Below are 20,000 nucleotides of genomic sequence, written 5' to 3'. Positions count from 1 at the left end.
GGGAAAAGGTCCACAGAATCAGAAAAAAACAATGGATGTGATTATATTCATTTTAAAGTAATAAACAAAGAACCGAACATTTTTAATGCTGATAATTTTTTGAGGTGTTACAGTTAAAAAAAAACAAAAACAAACCTGTTGGGTGCCGCACCTAAAAAAAATCCAGATAAAATGCCATGACATAATTGAGGGAAAGATTGTCAGCATGCAATGGATAAAGGCTGCACAAATCAGACAAATGGTCAGATTCAGACTAAATCTGGTGGACAGGTTGGGTGTGTGACATGGAAGAATATATTCAATTTTGGTGAAGATCTGGATCCGGATAAGGATCCAAGAATTTTTGAAGTGAATCTTCACCATTGAGTGATGAGGCTAAAAACGATATATAACACGATATCTCAAAAAGTTATGGACAGATCCGGACGAAACTTGAACAGGTTGGGTGTGTGTCAAGGACGAATCAATTTGATTTTGGTGAAATTGGAAACCGCATCTGGATACGAGAATTAAAAAAAAAAAAATTCAGTGATTTTTCACCATTGAAAGATGGTGCCAAAATCAGCATGATATTTCAAATATACAGCATGATATTTAAAAAGTTGTGGATGAGTTGTAACAAAACTAGAGGGGGAGCACTCGGTCGAGTGCAAAACCTCTGCCGCCAATACTGCTGGGTCACTTAAGTGAACCTGATATCCAATTCGTTGTAGGTCAAAACGGATCAGACTCTACTGAACCACGATTGAATAAACTAAACTCGATCGACGCACAGGTAGAAATGCCCCCAAAAAAATTGAAATTTTTTTGAAAAAAAAGGTGCAAAATTTTTTTTTTCTCTAACAATTTTTTTTGGGGGGGGGGGCGGGGTTGGAAATCACTTAAAACATGTAGAAATGCAAAAAAAAATTCAAATATTTTTCAAATAAAATGAATTTTTTTTGAAAAAAAAGTTGCAAATTTTTTTTTTCTCTCTAACAAATTTTTTTATTTTTGGTTGGAAATCACTTAAAACATGTAGAAATGCAAAAACAAAAATTCAAATTTTTTTTTAATGGCCGCCATAGCGGCCATATTGGACTTTGGACCAAGTCCAAAATCTAATGGCATGATCCTTGGACCATACCTAATCCCCCCACCAAGTTTTGTCGAAATCCGTCCAGGAGTTTTTCCGTAATACTGTTCACAAACAAACAAACAAACAGACAGGAGTGAAAACAGTAACCTCCGTCCATCTTCGATGGCAGAGGTTAACTATGTGGATGAGTTGGTTAGGTGACAATTGCAAAATGATTAGATTTTGTTTCAGGTCCGAATCCAGATCCGGCCTATCAATGGGATACAAAACGTTAACTGTTGAACCTGGCAGAGAGGTGTGCACGCTACCAAGTGCCGTTACATTTTTCATTCTGTTTTGACATTGTCCGTTCTCTAATCGAGCTCCCCCACGAGGCTTGATTCTGTACAATAAAAAGAAGGTAAACAAAGCAACATGTAATGATGGACAGACATGCCAGTGGGCATTTAGAGAATACAAAATCAGGAATAAAATGGATGATTGAATGAGTAAATGAATATATAGGCCCAATCACTCATCAAGAGACTGTTCCACAGGGGCCGACAACTATGGTCTAGCACCCCCTGCACTTTCAGCTGTCAGCACTTCCCCAGTTACACCAGGGTGAGCGTGTTCATCAAGAAGCCACTCAGCATCAACCGTTCAAAGTCCACACATCTTGCTCACCTTCTTTATTTCTCCCTTTTACTGCTTAAATAATCACCTCCCTGTGTCTGTCCAATCATGCTCCTTTCTCCACTGCTGAAGGTTGCAGCTCACTGCCATCTGGTGTCATCTCCCATTTCTATTTATTATCTTTTATTGTTCCTGCTAACTGCTGCCCTCGCCAGTCTTTTCTTACAGTTCATGTTTGTTTGGCCATTGGATGACTCTCTGTTCCATTCTGCACTCTTGTGGTAGTTATGAACTCCCCATCCTCTGCCACTTTGCTACGAGATAAAAGTTAATCACCCCCTCCTCCATCAGCCTCGACGTTTAAAAATAAAAACGGAATGAGTGAATATCATATTCCATTCTTGCAAGAATATACCCATAACTTGCCTTGTTTAAAGGACTTGTGTCCAAACCAGACTCTGTGGTGTAATAGTTGGTGAGTCTGCTCTGAGTGTGGGAGATTCGCGGTTTGAACCATGGCAGTAACTCAGGGTAGGCCTGGGTAATTCTGGGTCGGCCAGGGGTACCCCAAATTTCAGTCGATGAATATATTTTGATTTTTGCTTTGTGTTACCAATATAGTCTGTTCTAGTCTTATTCTGGTCTTAACGAATGAGGATTATTTATTCAGAAACATATTTTGAGTGTTCCTTGATTTTTTTTTTGATTTTTTTTTTAGAAAGCTGTTGAAAGTCCCTGATTAGCCGACCTAAAAAAATTGAAGCCTATCCAAAAATCTACCTTCAGTTACGGCCCTGATTTGAACCCTGGCCGAGTCATACCAGATACAAGAAAATGGTACGTGCTGCTTCCGTGCTTGACGCTCAACATTTAAAAGGCAAGAGCACAGTTAAACAACCATATGTTGTTCTGCAATAATCTTCAGGATTGAAGGAGGCAGACTAACCAGAAGAAAAAGAAGAAAAAAACAAATAATAAGAAGAAACAGATGATCACTCAAGAACGAGACCACTGACAATATTTTCATCAAGGTCGATATTTTAAAAACAATTCAGTGGTTAAATCACCGTACTGCAAATTGATGGTCAGAGATCAGGACAATTTCTTGAATTTCTTTCGAAATAATTTCCTTTCCTTTGAAAAGAGGAAAGACCTGAGGTCAGCAGCAATCACTGCATCTCTGACATTACAATATAAATGGAAGTAAGTTTACTGGGCTGTTTTTGATTGGATCTCTTTTTGCACCCTTTTGTGGATGGGAGCAATGTTTAAAAGTCAAGCAGATGGGAAGCAGCGAAAGGAGAAGGACAAGTTGAAGAGGGCAAACAGAGGAGAAGCAAGATGAGAGAACAAGGCCACTGATGCCTGCTGGGGTCCATACTTGAAACAAGATTGAGGCTTGACAGAATTTTCTTGACTTCTCAGGTGAGAAAGACACAAAGTCCATTCAGCAGTGGGTATGAAGGGGGGGGGGGATATGTGGACAGAACAGGTGGATTGGGTTCACGAATATAAGTGAGATGAGGAGTTCTTCTTTGTCCAAGCAGAGTCTGCGGTGGGGCGGTTTGAGGTGAGCAACAGAATAGAGAGCAAGCATAAATCTGAGATGGTACAACCAGGACTTTGATGAAGGAGACAGGATAGTTTGACTGCGATTTGGAATATGTTCTCTTTCTTGTCCAAGAAAAACACACACACACACACACACACACACACACACACACACACACATACACATACACATACACACACACACACACACACACACACACACACACACACACACACACACACACACACACACACACACACACACACCTGTTCCTAACACTTCTATCATACATGCAAAAACAAACAAACACACAAAATAACAAGAAAAACAAAACAGAACACATGCATGCAAACACACACACAAACACACACACACAAAATCAAAACAAAAACAAACAACCAAACACCCACAAACAAACAAAAACAAACAAACACAAAATAACTAGAGGGGGCGCACTCGGAAGAGTGCAAAACCTCCGCCGCCAATACTGCTAGGTCACTTAAGTGAACCTGATATCCGATTCATTGCAGGTCAAAACGGATCAGACTCTACTTAACCACGATTGAATAAACTAAACTAGATCGACGCGCATGTAGAAATGCCAAAAAAGAAAATCGACATTTTTTTGAAAAAACAGTTGCAAAATTTGTATTTTTTTTTCTCAAACAATTTTTTTGGGGGGTTGGAAATCACTTAAAACATGTAGAAATGCAAAAAAAAAATCAAATATTTTTTCAAAATGGCTGCCATAGCGGCCGTATTGGACTTTGGACCAAGTCCAAAATCTAATGGCATGATCCTTGGACCATACCTAATCCCCCCACCAAGTTTCGTCGAAATCTGTCCAGGAGTTTTTCCGTAATACTGTTCACAAACAAGCAAACAGACAGGGGTGAAAACAGTAACCTCCGTCCAACTTCGATGGCGGAGGTTAACTTGAAGGGGAGCACTCGGTAGAGTGAAAAACCTCCGTCGCCAATACTGCTGGGTCACTTAAGTGAACCTGATATCCCATTCATTGTAGGTCAAAACGGATCAGACTCGAATGAACCACGATTGAATAAACTAAACTAGTTCGACACGCATGTAGAAATGGCAAAAAAAATCAAATCGAAATTTTTTTTTCTCGAACAAATTTTTTGTTTTTTGGTTGGAAATCACTTAAAACATGTAGAGATGCAAAAACAAAAGTTCAAATATTTTTTCAAAATGGCCACCATAGCGGCCATATTGGACTTTAGACCAAGTCCAAAATCGAATGGCATGATCCTTGGACCATACCTAATCCCCCCACCAAGTTTCGGCGAAATCCGTCCAGGAGTTTTTCCGTAATACTGTTCACAAACAAACAAACAAACAATTTGAAATCGACTCCCCTGATTTGCGACAGTGACATTGACCTTTGACCTTGACCCTCAAAATTTTGTGCACTGAAAGGGACCTCTATAGGCCTCTGATATGCGAAGTTACAAAAATTTCCAATGATAACTGTGCTCTGCAGAATTTTTTATACGTGATAACAGACAAACAAAAAAAAACATACAAGCTGACTAACATATCTTGCAAAAACTTCGTCTTGGCAAGATAACAAACAAACAAACAAACAAGCAGTCAAAGACTGGTACTTACGAAATCATCAACTTGACCTCTGACCTTGTCTAATAAAAGCTGTCTCTCGAGAAAGTAGCGACGCAAACCAGAAGTTTCTACGATGATTCTGTATCAAACCATCAAAAATCATAACGTCGACCGAAGCAAAAATCTCCATTTCTCCACGCAATTATATTATACCTTAACGTAACTCAACGACGGGTCTGCTCGAGCGCACTGCATCATGGGACGACCCATGAAGCGTCGAGTGAAATATTTTTTATACAATCTTAAAACGTCTCCAAAACATCCGATTTTTACCAGAATTTCGACAACCGAGTTTTAAGCGTCCTAAGCGATCGCAAAAACCGAAGACAAAATTAAAATCAAAGTTAAAACGAACTCGTAACGTCGAGCGAAGCAATAATACTCAATTTCTCCACATGAATTTACGGAATTATGTTTGACCTCACTGTGACCTTGACCTTTGACCGATTTTGACCAAAATCTAATCAGCACTAGCCATCACCCTCCTGAATCACGTGGTGTAATTTGACATTGGTAGCTTCTTCCGTTCTCGAGTTATCGTGCCTGCAAACAAACAAACAAACAAACAAACATACGGAAGTCATCAATATACTTACGAAATCTTTAGATTTCGTAAGTAACAAGCAGTCATAGACTGGTACTTACGAAATCATCAACTTGACCTCTCACCTTGTCTAATAAAAGCTGTCTCTAGAGAAGGTAGCGAAGCAAAGCAGAAATTTCTACGATGATTCTGCACCAAACCATCAAAAATCGTAACGTCGACCGAAGCAAAAATCTCCATTTCTCGACGCAATTATTTAATATTATTTTATCAAAGTCACAAAACCGTAATATTCGGCCATCCACCAACAATCTTGACATAATCCGACGGCTTAGCGAGTCAGGCATGCGACGATAACCTTTATTGGGATAAAACAAAATGACTTTTAAACATCTTTATCAAAAACACCGTCAGCGCGCACATGGAAAACCTTTACGTGATCAACGACGCTTCTGTTTGAGCGCGCTGCACCACGTGACGACCCGTGACGCGGCGAGTGAAATAGTTTTTATACAATCTGAAAACGTGACCTGTGACCTTGACCTTTGACCAATTTTGACCGAAATCTAATCAGCACTTGCCATCACCCTCATGAATCACGTGGTGTAATTTGACATTGGTCGCTTCTTCCATTCTCGAGTTATCGTGCCTACAAACAAACAAACAAGCAGTCATAGACTGGTACTTACGAAATTGTCAACTTGACCTCTGACCTTGTCTCATAAAAGCTGTCTCGAGAGAAGGTAGCGACGCAAACCAGAAGTTTCTACAATGATTCTGTACCAAACCATCAAAAATCGAATGTTTTGGATGTTTGACCTCACTATGACCTTGACCTTTGACCGATTTTGACCAAAATCTAATCAGCACTAGCCATCACCCTCCTGAATCACCTGGTGTAATTTGACATTGGTGGCTTCTTCCGTTCTCGAGTTATCATTTTTTGGATGTTTGACCTCACTGTGACCTTGACCTTTGACCGATTTTGACCAAAATCTAATCAGCACTAGCCATCACCCTCCTGAATAAACAAACAAACAGAAACGGAACTGATCAATATACTTACGAAATCTTTACATTTCGTAAGTAACAAACAGAGGACGGAAGTCATCAATATACTTAGGAAATCTTTAGATTTCCTAAGTAACAAACAGACAGGGGTGAAAACGGTAACCTCCGTCCATCTTCGATGGCGGAGGTTAACAAGCACAACCAGACACGCACACATGCATGCATACACACAAAATCAAAACCAGGGGTGAGGAACGTAGTAACCAAAAATAATTGAAATCAGATAAGCGGTTTTCCATTTATTACAAATATACCATTCAGAGATGGGGAATCCCCCGCCATTGAATGAAAAAGGTCATACATATTCCAGATAATGAGGGAGGTGAATTGGAAACAAGACACCATTGGGTCATCATCTCAAAAAAGTTCCCCAGGGATGAGGAACGTAATAACCAAAAATAATTGAAATCAGATAAGCGGTTTTCCATTTATTACAAAAAACATTTTTTTCAAGATGTCCGCCCCAGTCGGCCATCTTGAATCCGGCCACGCCCTAAATCAATAGGGTTCTTCCTTTTCAGGTGGTACATGTGTGACTCAAATTTCAAATCGGTATGGCGAACAGTTTATGAGTTATCGCACTCACAGCTATAAATGTTGATGCCCGGACGGACGGACAGCCGGATGACCTGGGTGACAACAATATCCCCCTTCCGCCACGCGTCGGGGGATAACAAAAACAAACAACCAAACACCCACAAACAAACAACCAAACACACACACACACACACACACACACACACACACACACACACACACTTTCCTAACTGCCTGGATCATCAGCTGGGCACCGTTCTTCCTTGAGGTTTTGATCCTTTCAACCCAGAGCCTCTCCAAATGGCAGATCCATAACCTCAGTCATGGACCCTTATCAGTAGATGACCTACATCAGTAAATCCACAACCTCAGTTGTGTTCAGGCAGTCAGTCAATACACAAGAATCAAATAAATACATAACAACCATTTAAATATCGAAGAAACAGTACGGTGGATTTTCCACCAAAAGATAATCTCACACACACACACACACACACACACACACACACACACACACACACACACACACACACACACACACACACACACACACACACACACACACACACACACACACACACACACACACACACACACACACACACACACACACACACACACACACACACACACACACACACACACACAGCTTTTTTATGGGGTGACCTAAGGTTTCTGGTTGATGTTTCATGTCAGGAAAAAAAGCCGGTTCAACACAACTGCCTTGCCACAGGATCCGGTGAACTAGGCTTGAAGGGATGGATAGGATAACCGCAGATGGGATGGGATGGATAGACAGTTACACGTGAGAGAAAGCTTTTGCAAAAGAGAAAAATAAAGATTTAAAAAACACAAGGATGATGTCAAAACATTCACTAACTGATCAAAGAAAAACATGACGGAAGTGAAGCGAAACACATTGTGCAAGTAGTTTAGCGGTAAATCTGGTGAGTGGCAGATGCTACTCACCAGATATACCGCTAAACTGCACGTGGTGAGTAGTATACTGTATGTTGAGCAATCAAAAGTGAAAAGTCAAGTTAAACAGTGAAGTATGAGACAAATACCATGCAATGCAGTAGATTATATCCTATTGGATATGCTTTGTGTGGTGAGTGGTGGTGGAACCTCAAATGAGCTTACCTCCCATTGTAGGTGTGCTGGAATGTTCCTCACAAGAATGCGTCGACTTCTGTGGAAAAACGACAAAGTATTCTTGAATTAAAACACAAATATACCACATGACTAAGTGCCTGTGTTATGCTACCAATGTAATGATGTTCTACACTTCTACAATCACCCCACAAGTAGAACAACACATCCCCTTTTGTCAGGGCCGGATTTATGTGTTGCGGGGCCCTGGGCCCTAGAAGTACGCGGGGCCCTCTCAGGGCCTCAGCCATTTTCACTTCATATATGCTTATAAAAGTATTCATATATAAATGCACCAACCTCGGCTGGGCAAAAGAAAAAACCACGGTTTATGTGTAAAAACATGTATTTCAGAAACTACTAGTAACAAAAGTTTATATACAAGAAACACCACTATGGATGAAAACAACGGAACAGAGAAAATAATCGCAAAACCAAAACGTGATGGTATCATCTCAAATCTCAATGTAGAAAGTTTTTTTTGTCGTTTTTGCAAATATGATTGCATTATTGCACACTTTGGGGTAATTGCTACAATATATTTGCGAGATGTTAAAAACATACAGAATCTTTTAGCTTCTTCCTGGCTTTGATTCGCACAAAGTCCTCGATTGTTTCGCGTGTGCTTACTCTCCTGAATAGTTCGTGTTCAGCACTCAGTATGGCCAGCGATGCCAAACGATCTTGGTCGATCGTACTACGCAGATAGTTCTTGATCCTTTTCAATTTTGAGAATGACATTCAATTTCTCCCGTACAGTTCATGACAAACATTGACAGGAATACCCGCAAAGCTATCTCCACGTTGGCGAACGCTGCCACCATATCGTAGTTGTGGATTGTGGAAAACATAGTAGTTTCAGACAATTTTTCCGAGTCTTCTGTCTGCATCGTCTTGAGAAATGCCCGGAAATGTACAATTTCCGAAACCAGAGAAATGACTAGTTAACCGGCACAGTGTGGCGGTGGCATATCTTGGCTCTCGGTCGGCGGAGCCACAGGGAAGCAACAACAATGAATACGCATAACTAGTCAACCAGCACAGTGTGGCGGCGGCATATCTTGGCTCTCGGTAGGCGGAGCCACAGGGAAGCAACAACAATGAATACGCATGACTAGTCAACCGGCACAGTGTGGCGGCGGCATATCTTGGCTCTCGGTAGACGGAGCCACAGGGAAGCGACAACAATGAATACGCATGACTAGTCAACCAGCACAGTGTGGCGGCACAACACACCTTATAAATATAATAAAATATTATCCGGCGTGTAAACTTGAATTACACAATTATAGTATAACCACCCCAGCAGTACGCCTGTGCAGTACATAGCAAACATAGATTCAGGGCGGGCGTGTAATTTTGCAAAAATGAAATCGAGACAGCCATAGCTTGCTGGGATTGGGAAAACCCTCACTTCTTTCGTGTGACCTATTTCTGTGGTAGACCTTAAGATTGCGCTCTTAAGATCAGTGGAAAGGAAAAAAAGTAAGTTAAAAGATGTAAAATAAATGATAAACATAACCAAACAGATGCCAAATTAACAGGGATATTGAGTATTTGTTTCGTGATTCACTGACCATTTACACAAACGAACTAGATTTTTTTCACAAACAAACAAAAGGGGGAAAATAGCAGAATTTCTTGTAATCTTTGCGTTTGCGCGGGGCCCCGGGCCGTGGCCCTGTGGGCCCTGCCCCTAAATCCAGCCCTGCCTTTCGTGGCCACTGCTGGAGAGAATTGATTCGACGAGGCATGTCTCCCAGATGGGTTTAATCACTTTGGTGACAGGTTTACTCAAAAGACAGCATGTTCTACTTCACAAACATATTGCATGTCCATCTATGAGAAAAGAGAAAAGAGAAAAGAGAAAAGAGAAAAGAGAAAAGAGAAAAGAGAAAAGAGAAAAGAGAAAAGAGAAAAGAGAAAAGAGAAAAGAGAAAAGAGAAAAGAGAAAAGAGAAAAGAGAAAAGAGAAAAGAGAAAAGAGAAAAGAGAAAAGAGAAAAGAGAAAAGAGAAAAGAGAAAAGAGAAAAGAGAAAAGAGAAAAGAGAAAAGAGAAAAGAGAAAAGAGAAAAGAGAAAAGAGAAAAGAGAAAAGAGAAAAGAGAAAAGAGAAAAGAGAAAAGAGAAAAGAGAGAGAGAGAGAGAGAGAGAGAGAGAGAGAGAGAGAGAGAGAGGACACAGAGAGAGAGAGAGAGAGAGAGAGAGAGAGAGAGAGAGAGAGAGAGAGAGAGAGAGAGAGCCGGGTGGGCTAATATATTTTTGGTGGGATTAATATATGATCGGCAACATGCAGCAAAGTTTAGATTAATAATTTAAATTTGAAAATTAAACAAACACAAATATATACCCACACACGATAAACAAGGTCAAACAACTGCAGAAATACAAAGATAACTCTTAACATTGTATTGTACATGTGCATGTATAAGCAGGGAGGTGAGAGTTCGAGTCTCACTCTCGCCTCCCTGAAATTAAAATGAGGCTGAAATAAGCAGCATGTGTACTTGTCTAGTTCATTCCTTCTTTGTCATGGTTCTAAATGTCTGTGACTGTTAAATCACAAACAGCTCTGTGAATTTCTTCTTTATCATATGGCTCTTAGTTGTCATAAATCTTCTATTTTGTCATCTTCACATAATTTGTTCATTATCAACATGGAAAAGTCCATTCCCATCTCTCATATATAGAGAACATAATGGAATACACGGTTCAATGCACGAGCGCCATACGGCGGCTCCGCACGCGCACCGCACTGAATGGACTCAAAATGGCGTCAAATCGTTAGTTGTCGCTACTCTCTCTATAAATGGACTCTAGGTGTCGGCGGAGAGCACGACCGCGAGGTGGAGCAGTAGAGTCGGCTCCATCGAACACCCGGAATCAAGATCGTGCTTCTCGGAGAACTCTGAAAAGGCATGGGTCCCTTACAGGACCATGAATCGCCTATAATTCGACCGCGTGGAGTTGGGTTAATTGCCAACTTCAATATACTTAAGTATCCACACGGCAAAGCTACCGGCGAATTCACACCCTCGGCAGGCCTCGAGCGGAACGAGCCGTTACCGTGCTCGAACCGTGCGTAACCCGAGCAGATGGTTACCGAGGCCCGTTGGTCCAAATACATAATTTACCGTTTCCCAATTTCCAAACACGCACCGCGCTAAAGGCCCTGTCACACCTTGACGTTTTAGCCAGCGTATGGCAAGGTCTCAAAATGTATGTAAAACGCTGGCGTACGCTGAACTATTGATGTTTTTTTAAAAACGTTTTGGGCGTATAATAACGTGTTGGACGTATGCATAACGTATTAGTAACGTACACAGAACGTTTTAATCACATATAGATAACTTATACCAAAAAATGCTGAGCGTGTTGTCGGCGTTCACAACCTATGCCCAACGATAGTGTAACTTATGCATAGTGTGCGGCAGCGTATCGCCGACGATCACGTGGCGTAGGCTATTAATAGGCTGCAGCTCGACGATTCAAATCATAACTGCACTAGACATCGAAGTGTGAAGCCGCTGTCACACCTTGACGTTTTAACCAGCGTATACCGACGGATGAAAAATTTGCCAAACCAAGCTGGCACACGTCGAATACGTTATGGGTAAGTTTTGTATACGTTAATAGCACGCTGGCATACGTCGTAGTACACTGGCATACGTCGTAGTATGCTGGCATACGTCGATAAATTTTCAGCATGTTGAAAATTTCTCGACGTACTCGATGTATGACACACATTCCGCATATGCTGGCCATAAGTTCTAGCCACGCGACGCGATCGTTGACACACGTCGACATACGTTACTCATAAGTTGAAACACATCAAGGTAATGGTTAGCGTCAGTGTTCCAGACTCCCTGTTTTTTTTATCTGTTTTTTTTTTTTCCGGTATGACGGTGATGTTGACACTTCGATTTCTAGCGCGGTTATGATTTAAATCGTTGAGCGGCAGCCTATTAATTATATTATATTATAACCGCACTAGAAATCGAAATGTTAACATCACCGCCATACCGAAGAAAAAAAAAACAAAAAAAAAACACCAGGGAATCTGGAACACTGACGCTAACCATTACCTTGACGCGTTTCGACTTATGAGTAACGTACAAGCAACGTGTGTCGACGCGTGTCAACGATCGCGTAACGTGCCTACAACACGTTACTCATAGGTTAGAAATAAGTTTCGGGTACGCTAAACATTACCTCGACGTGTTTCGACTTATGAGTAACTTACAAGTAACGTGTGTCGACGTGTGTCAACGATCGCGTAACGTGCCTACAACTTATGGCCAGCAATATGCGGAACGTGTGAGTCATACGCTGGCATTCGTCGAAAAATTTCAAGCATGGAAAATTTGTCTAACACCTCGGCGTACTACGACGTATGCCAGCGTACAAAGACGTATGCAAGCGTACTACGACGTATGCCAGCGTACTACAAACATATGCCAGCATACTCCGACGTATGCCAGCGTGCTCTTAACGTATACAAACTTACCCATAACGTATTCGACGTGTGCCAGCGTTTTAGCCAAATTTTGCATACGTCAGGCATACAATGGCTAAATCGTCAAGGTGTAACAGGGCCTTAAGCCAATGAAAGAAGCACAGAAACGAGCTGGTACATTCAACAATAGGGGTATTTATTTTACAATAATCGGGGAGGGGAAGCACACAAAGTGCAGTGTTATCACGACTACAAGAAATGCAATGTACAATGAGCAAAGAAAGCACTTACACAGTTGTTACTTTTAGACGGGGCCCAAGGACACACACACGCACACACAAATGCCCAGAAAGTGATGGACCTCATCAGCTGGGAGGGAAGACAGGCTGAAGGAAGAGAAGCTAGCTTGGACCTGTCCACCTCGTGTGGTTCTCGATGATCTTGGAGTAACGGAACTCAAACCCGCAACACGAGGCCACTCCAAGCACCAGGTACGGAGGGTAGCGTTGGGCGTTGACATGCTCCTCTGGCTCGCAGGCAGGCGACACGAGATGATCTCCCGAGTTGAGATGGTCGACAGCCCGCAGCAATGCGCCAGACGAGACGCCTCGGATCCGCGTGATGCAGTCAGCCGCAGACCCGGACAGAGACGCCCACTCAAGCAGACTGGACACAATCATTCGTTCCTTCTTCTTTGTCGCTTTTCTTTTGGGGCACGTCCGCTCCCGTGGCCTGCTCCCATTGGGTGGATGGCGTGGCGCGGCTCCGCCTTCTTGCCAAGGACCGCCCCGACTCTGGTCTGCTCGTCGCCCATTGGGCAGAAAACGATGCATACCCTTGTGTGGCGTGCAGTTGAAGCGAAACGTTTTGTGACCATATACGGTGCGAAATCCACACCGAAACGCACACCGCCTGGGGCATGGAATTCCAGATGCCCGCATGCTGGCGAGCGCATGGAAAATGCCGAGAGCAGAGTGTTGTTGTTGTTGTTGTTGTTGTTGTTGTTGTTGTTGTTGTTGTAGGTGATGTAAAAATCCTATCTATAAAATAATCTACAGCGCACGTACACTTAATCCCCATTAGACACAGGGGACGGGACCCTAACTAGAAACACATACTTACCGACATAACTGATCTTTGGGCCCTGAATGTTGAGTGCTCATGGTTTCCAAATTCGTAACAATATATCGTTTTTAGCCAATCAGTCAATGGTGAAGAATCACTGAAAAAAATATCGGATCTGGATCTGGATTGAGAACTTCACAAAAAATGAATTAACTTTTCCTTGTCACACATCCAAACTGTCCACCAAATTTTAGCTGAATCTGTCCACAACATTTTGAGATATCCTGTTCACAGACAGACAGAGAGAGAAACAGACAGGAGCGAAAACATAATCTCCATCTACTTTCGGTGATGGAGCTCATTATATGTAGACTATGAAACATAAGCTCACAAGAAAAAGAGCAATCAGAGATTGCAAATCCTTGCCAGGACTTCTTTTGAGTTGTGTGTTTTTTTAGGTTTTCAGGTAAATCCAATATGGCTGCCAAACCATGTGACCTATTACATCATATGTGTGACTCTTGTTCCTCATGGATAGGCAGTCATATGTGTAAAGTTTTGCCTCGATCTTTTCAGCCATTTCAGAGAAGAAGATTTTTGAATGTTATTTTTTTTAACCATATGGATGCGGAATCACATGACCGATGACATCATGAAATTTTTCTCTGTTGACCATTTTATCCCTAGATGTCCCGCAAAAATTTTCATACTGATCTAATGCGGCGTTCTACATCTGCAATTATGACGTCATAATGAGGACACCTATGAAACAATTTTTTAAAATCACACACATTCCCCATGGAAGCCTGGTGTTGGCTTAGTGGTTAGGATGGTGGCTTGGGATCCCAGGGTCCTGAGTTCAAACCCCGTTGGCTGCTGAATTAACACCAGGGGGTTGACTCAGCCTGTCATCCTTCCGAGGTCGGCGAAATGAGTGCCAGTGTACTGGTCCCGGTGTATGCCCCGGTTAGAATAGGTGTAACATATCCCTGTGTGTCGTAAGAGGCGACCAGGGTTGGCGTCAGGAAGGGCATCCGGCCATAAAACATTGCCTCAAGAAAAAGCCAAACCCCTGCACAGCAGGGAAAAATGGCTGTAAAAATGGTCAATTTTTTTTACACACATTCCCCATGAGGAGTACTTGCTATGTGCCAAGTTTCAAATTTTACCTCGGTGCGGTTTCAGAGATACAGAGGTCCAAAGTTTTTGCTTTTCCAATATGGCTGCCACACCACGTAACATATAATGTCATAATTATCATTGAAACATCTTACATGAGTAGTTGCACCAATGGTGAAAATTTTGTCTCAATCTGACAAGCGGTTGCGGAGAAAAACACGAAAGTTCTTCAAGGACAAACAGACAGACAAACAGACACAAATGCAATACCCTCTCTGAATCCTTAGGCGAGGGTAACTAGAACGGCACTCCATGACGTCGCGACATCGACAGATATGCCTCCACCAACATTATTATTGAAGGCTATTACATTAAAAACTAGAGGGGGAGCACTCGGTAGAGTGCAAAACCTCTGCCGCCAATACTGCTGGATCACTTAAATGAACCTGATATCCTATTCATGGTAGGTCAAAACGGATCAGACTCTACTGAACCACGATTGAATAAACTAAACTAGATCGACGCGCATGCAGAAATGCCCAAAAAATAAAAATCGAAATTTTTTTGAAAAAAAAGGTGCAAAATTTTTTTTTTCTCTAACAATTTTTTTTTTTGGGGGGGGGGGCGGGGAGGGTTGGAAATCACCTGAAACATGTAGAAATGCAAAAAAAAATTCAAATATTTTTCAACATCGAAATTTTTTTGAAAAAAAGTTGCAAATTTTTTTTTTCTCTAACAAATTTATTTATTTTTGGTTGGAAATCACTAAAAACATGTAGAAATGCAAAAACAAAAATTCAAATTTTTTTTTCAAAATGGCCACCATAGCGGCCATATTGGACTTTGGACCGAGTCCAAAATCTAATGGCATAATCCTTGGACCACACCTAATCCCCCCACCAAGTTTCGTCAAAATCCGTCGAGGAGTTTTTCCGTAATACTGTTCACAAACAAACAAACAAAGAGACAGGGGTGAAAACAGTAACCTCCGTCCATCTTCGATGGCGGAGGTTAATTAGAGGGGGAGCACTCGGTAGAGTGCAAAACTTCCGCCGCCAATACTACTGGGTCACTCAAGTGAACAGGTCAGATCAGGTATCGGAGCATGTGCCAGAACAGCGCGTCGCTGCGTCCACTTTCCGCCGGTACTCCAGGGGCCTACGTCTGGCCATCCCCCAGGCAGATGCCAGGCCCATCCCCATCCCCTTGAGATGATGGTCAACGTGCTGCAACCACGAGGCACGTGGTCGGCCCACTGGCCTCCTCCACTCACTAGACTCCCCCGCTGAGAGAATCTGGTGAGCAGGATCAGCGTCAGGAAACGAGCCACATGTCCATACAGCCGCAACTGACGCTCACGGACTATGCAGGTAACAAATCTCATCCGAGTCTCTCTCAGCAACCGCTCGTTGGACACAAAATCCAACCAGCGATAGCCAAGGATTCTCCGAAGAGACCTGGTACCAAAGGAATTAAGTCTCCGTCTCAGATCCTTGGTCAGAGTCCAAGTCTCGCATCCATAGAGCAAGACTGGAAGTACCAAGGACCTGAAGACTCGGACTTTCGTCCTCCCGCACAGGTACCGGCAGCGCCACACCCCATGATCCAGTGAATCCATGACTCCCCAGGCCCGACCCAGACGTCTATTGACCTCTGACTCTCAGCCAGCAGAGAGATGAATATCACTGCCAAGGTAAGTGAATCTCTCCACGACCTCAACATCCTCACCACAAACAGACACAGACAGGACAGCAGCATCAAAGATGTCACTGAAAGCCTGGATCTTAGTTTTGACCCAAGAAACCTGTAATCCCAGCGGCTCCGACTCCTCATTCAGCACCTCGAGGGCCCCCAAAAGGATATCTAAAGTCTCCGCAAAGATGACTGCATCATCTGCAAAATCAAGGTCCGAGATCTTGACATTCCCAAACGATGCACCGCAGCTTGATCTCTCTGACATCCTCCCTAAAATCCAGTCCATACAAGTGCTGAAAAGTGTGGGGGACAGTACACACCCCTGACGAACTCCAGTAACAACTGGAAATAAGTCAGAGATGGTACCACCACATCTCACAGCACTCTCAGTACCAGAGTAGAGTTCAGACATCAGATCGATCAGTTTTGTTGGCACCCCACGAAGACCAAGAATCCTCCAGAAGATATCCCGATTCACTGAATCGAATGCTTTACAGAGATCAACAGAGACTGCAAGCAGCCCCTGCCGAACCTCTTGTCTGCGTTCGGTGAGGACACGAAGAGCAAGGATACGGTTAATCGTTGACCTCTTTGGTGTAAAGCCTGACTGCTCTGGATGCTGGTGCTCAAGCAGATGGTGGCGAACCCTATCAATAATTATCCGAGAAAAGACCTTGCCCGGCACTGAGAGCAGCGTCACCCCTCGGTAGTTGTTGCAGTCTTGACGATCACCCTTCCCTTTCCAGAGAGGAACTACACGGCCCCTCTTCCAATCAGTTGGGATGATGCCTGTGTTCCAGGCAGAGCACAAAACTGCATGCAACGACGCGAGTGCAGCATTTCCACCAGCCTTGAGAAGTTCAGCATGGATACCACAGATCCCTGGAGCTTTGCCCCGTTTCAACTGGTTCACCGCAGCCTGTGTTTCCACAAGCGAAGGTGGACCACAGTTGATTCGAGGGTCAGCAACAGGGATTGTAACACCCTTGACGTCCAACTTGACAGCTGGGGGATCAACCCGGTACAACCGCTCAAAGTAACCGGCCCAGTGGGCCTTCACTTCAGACTCCTCTGTCAAGAGCCTACCACTCTCTGCTCTAACTGCAGTGCTCTGAGGGATGGGCTTGGATGAACGCAATGCGCGAATTCCCTTGTAAGCAGGACGAGAATCACCTGTCCACAGGTGATACTCTACCCCCTCACAGATTCCTCGTACATAGGCCTCCATGTCCTTCCTTATTGCACGTACAGTTTACGCCTCAGCTCCCTGAACAGCTCAGCTCTGCCATTCAGCCTGGCCCTGCGACTCTGGTCAATGGTATCCAGCGTCCCTTGAGACAAAATTCTTCTTTGCCCTGCGGTGAGTTCCAAGACATCCACCGGCGACATCAAGGACGGTGGTCCACATAAAGGACGGTGGACAAGTGAACCTGATATCCTATTCATTCAATTTGATGTCAACAGTGCTCACAGAGTTATAGTTTGCAGGTTTCCCTTTTACTTTTAACTTTTACATGCTCAATTCATTCGTCATAACTAGATTCCTTGAGACAGAAATTTATTTTACGTGGTTATATCCACCTGAAGTTCCAAAATCAGCCGCAATTATAATTTTGGCATGTTTTTTTGTTGGAAATCACTTATAACATGTAGAAATGCAAAAAAAAAAAAAAATCGAAATTTTGTTGAAAAAAAAAGGTGCAAAATTTTTTTTTCTCTAACAAATTTTTTTTTGGGGGGGGGGGTTAGAAATCACTTTAAAACATGTAGAAATGCAAAAAAAAAATTCAAATTTTTTTCAAAATGGTCGCCATAGCGGCCATATTGGATTTTGGACCAAGTCCAGAATCTCATGGCATGGTCCTTGGACCATACCTAATCCCCCCACCAAGTTTCGTCGAAATCCGTCAAAGAGTTTTTCCGTAATACTGTTCACAAAAAAAACAAACAAACAAGCAGTCATAGACTGGTACTTACGAAATCGTCAACTTGACCTCTGACCTTGTCCAATAAAAGCTGTCTCTAGAGAAGGTAGCAACGCAAACCAGAAGTTTCTACGATGATTCTGTACCAAACCATCAAAAATCGAATGTTTTGGATGTTTGACCTCACTGTGACCTTGACCTTTGACCGATTTTGACCAAAATCTAATCAACGCTAGCCACCACCGTCTTGAATCACATGGTGTAATTTGACATTGGAAGCTTCTTCCGTTCTCGAGTTATCATTTTTTGGATATTTGACCTCACTGTGACCTTGACCTTTGACCGATCTTGACCAAAACCTAATCAGCACTAGTCATCACCCTCCTGAATCACGTAGTGTAATGTGACATTGGTAGCTTCTTCCGTTCTCGAGTTATCTGTACCAAACCATCAAAAATCGAATATTTGACCTCACCGTGACCTTGACCTTTGACCGATATTGACCAAAATCTAATCAGCACTAGCCACCACCCTCCTGAATCACGTGGTGTAATTTGACATTGGAAGCTTCTTCCGTTCTCGAGATCATTTTTTGGATGTTTGACCTCACTGTGACCTTGACCTTTGACCGATTTTGACCAAAATCTAATCAGCACTAGCCATCAGCCTCCTGAATCACGTGGTGTAATTTGACATTGGTAGCTTCTTCCGTTCTCGAGTTATCTGTACCAAACCATCAAAAATCGAATATTCAACCTCACCGTGACCTTGACCTTTGACCAATTTTGACCAAAATCTAATCAGCACGAGCCATCACCCTCCTGAATCACGTGGTGTAAATTGACATTGGTAGCTTCTTCCGTTCTCGAGTTATCGTGCCTACAAACAAACAAAACTAACAAACGAACAAGCAGTCATAGACTGGTACTTACGAAATCGTCAACTTGACCTCTGACCTTGTCTAATAAAAGCTGTCTCTTGAGAAGGTAGCGACACAAACCAGAAGTTTCTACGATGATTCTGTACCAAACCAGCAAAAATCGAATGTTTTGGATGTTTGACCTCACTGTGTCCTTGACCTTTGATCGATTTTGACCAAAATCTAATCAGCGCTAGCCACCACCCTCCTGAATCACGTGGTGTAATTTGACATTGGAAGCTTCTTCCATTCTCGAGTTATCATTTTTTGGATGTTTGACCTCACTGTGACCTTGACGTTTGACCGATTTTGACCAAAATCGAATCAGCACTAGCCATCAGCCTCCTGAATCACGTGGTGTAATTTGACATTGGTAGCTTCTTCCATTCTCGAGTTATCTGTACCAAACCATCAAAAATCGAATATCTGACCTCACCGTGACCTTGACCTTTGACCGATTTTGACCAAAATCTAATCAGCACGAGCCATCACCCTCCTGAATCACGTGGTGTAATTTGACATTGGCAGCTTCTTCCGTTCTCGAGTTATCGTGCCAACAAACAAACAAACAAACAAACAGAAACGGAAGGCATCAATATACTTACGAAATCTTTAGATTTCGTAAGTAACAAGCAG

General features: G+C 42.7%; 1 protein-coding gene across 3 annotated transcripts in view; it reads right to left on the bottom strand.

Moving 5' to 3' along the window:
- LOC147014053 (insulin-like growth factor 2 mRNA-binding protein 1) overlaps positions 1 to 20,000 on the bottom strand; it is a 133,431-nt gene that overhangs the window by 37,384 nt on the left and 76,047 nt on the right. For all 3 annotated transcript variants that reach the window (XM_085851655.1, XM_085851654.1, XM_085851656.1), the window contains exon 3: positions 8,179 to 8,227. In XM_085851655.1, coding sequence (XP_085707781.1) covers positions 8,179 to 8,227 — 49 coding nt within the window. The remainder of the gene's footprint in view (positions 1 to 8,178; positions 8,228 to 20,000) is intronic.

The sequence above is a fragment of the Eptatretus burgeri genome, chromosome 13 (genome assembly GCF_056783735.1).
Source record: "Eptatretus burgeri isolate ZD-2024b chromosome 13, Ebu_testis_v1, whole genome shotgun sequence".
NCBI classification, from domain to species: Eukaryota; Metazoa; Chordata; class Myxini; order Myxiniformes; family Myxinidae; genus Eptatretus; species Eptatretus burgeri.
This window is presented reverse-complemented; position numbering and strand designations above follow the sequence as displayed.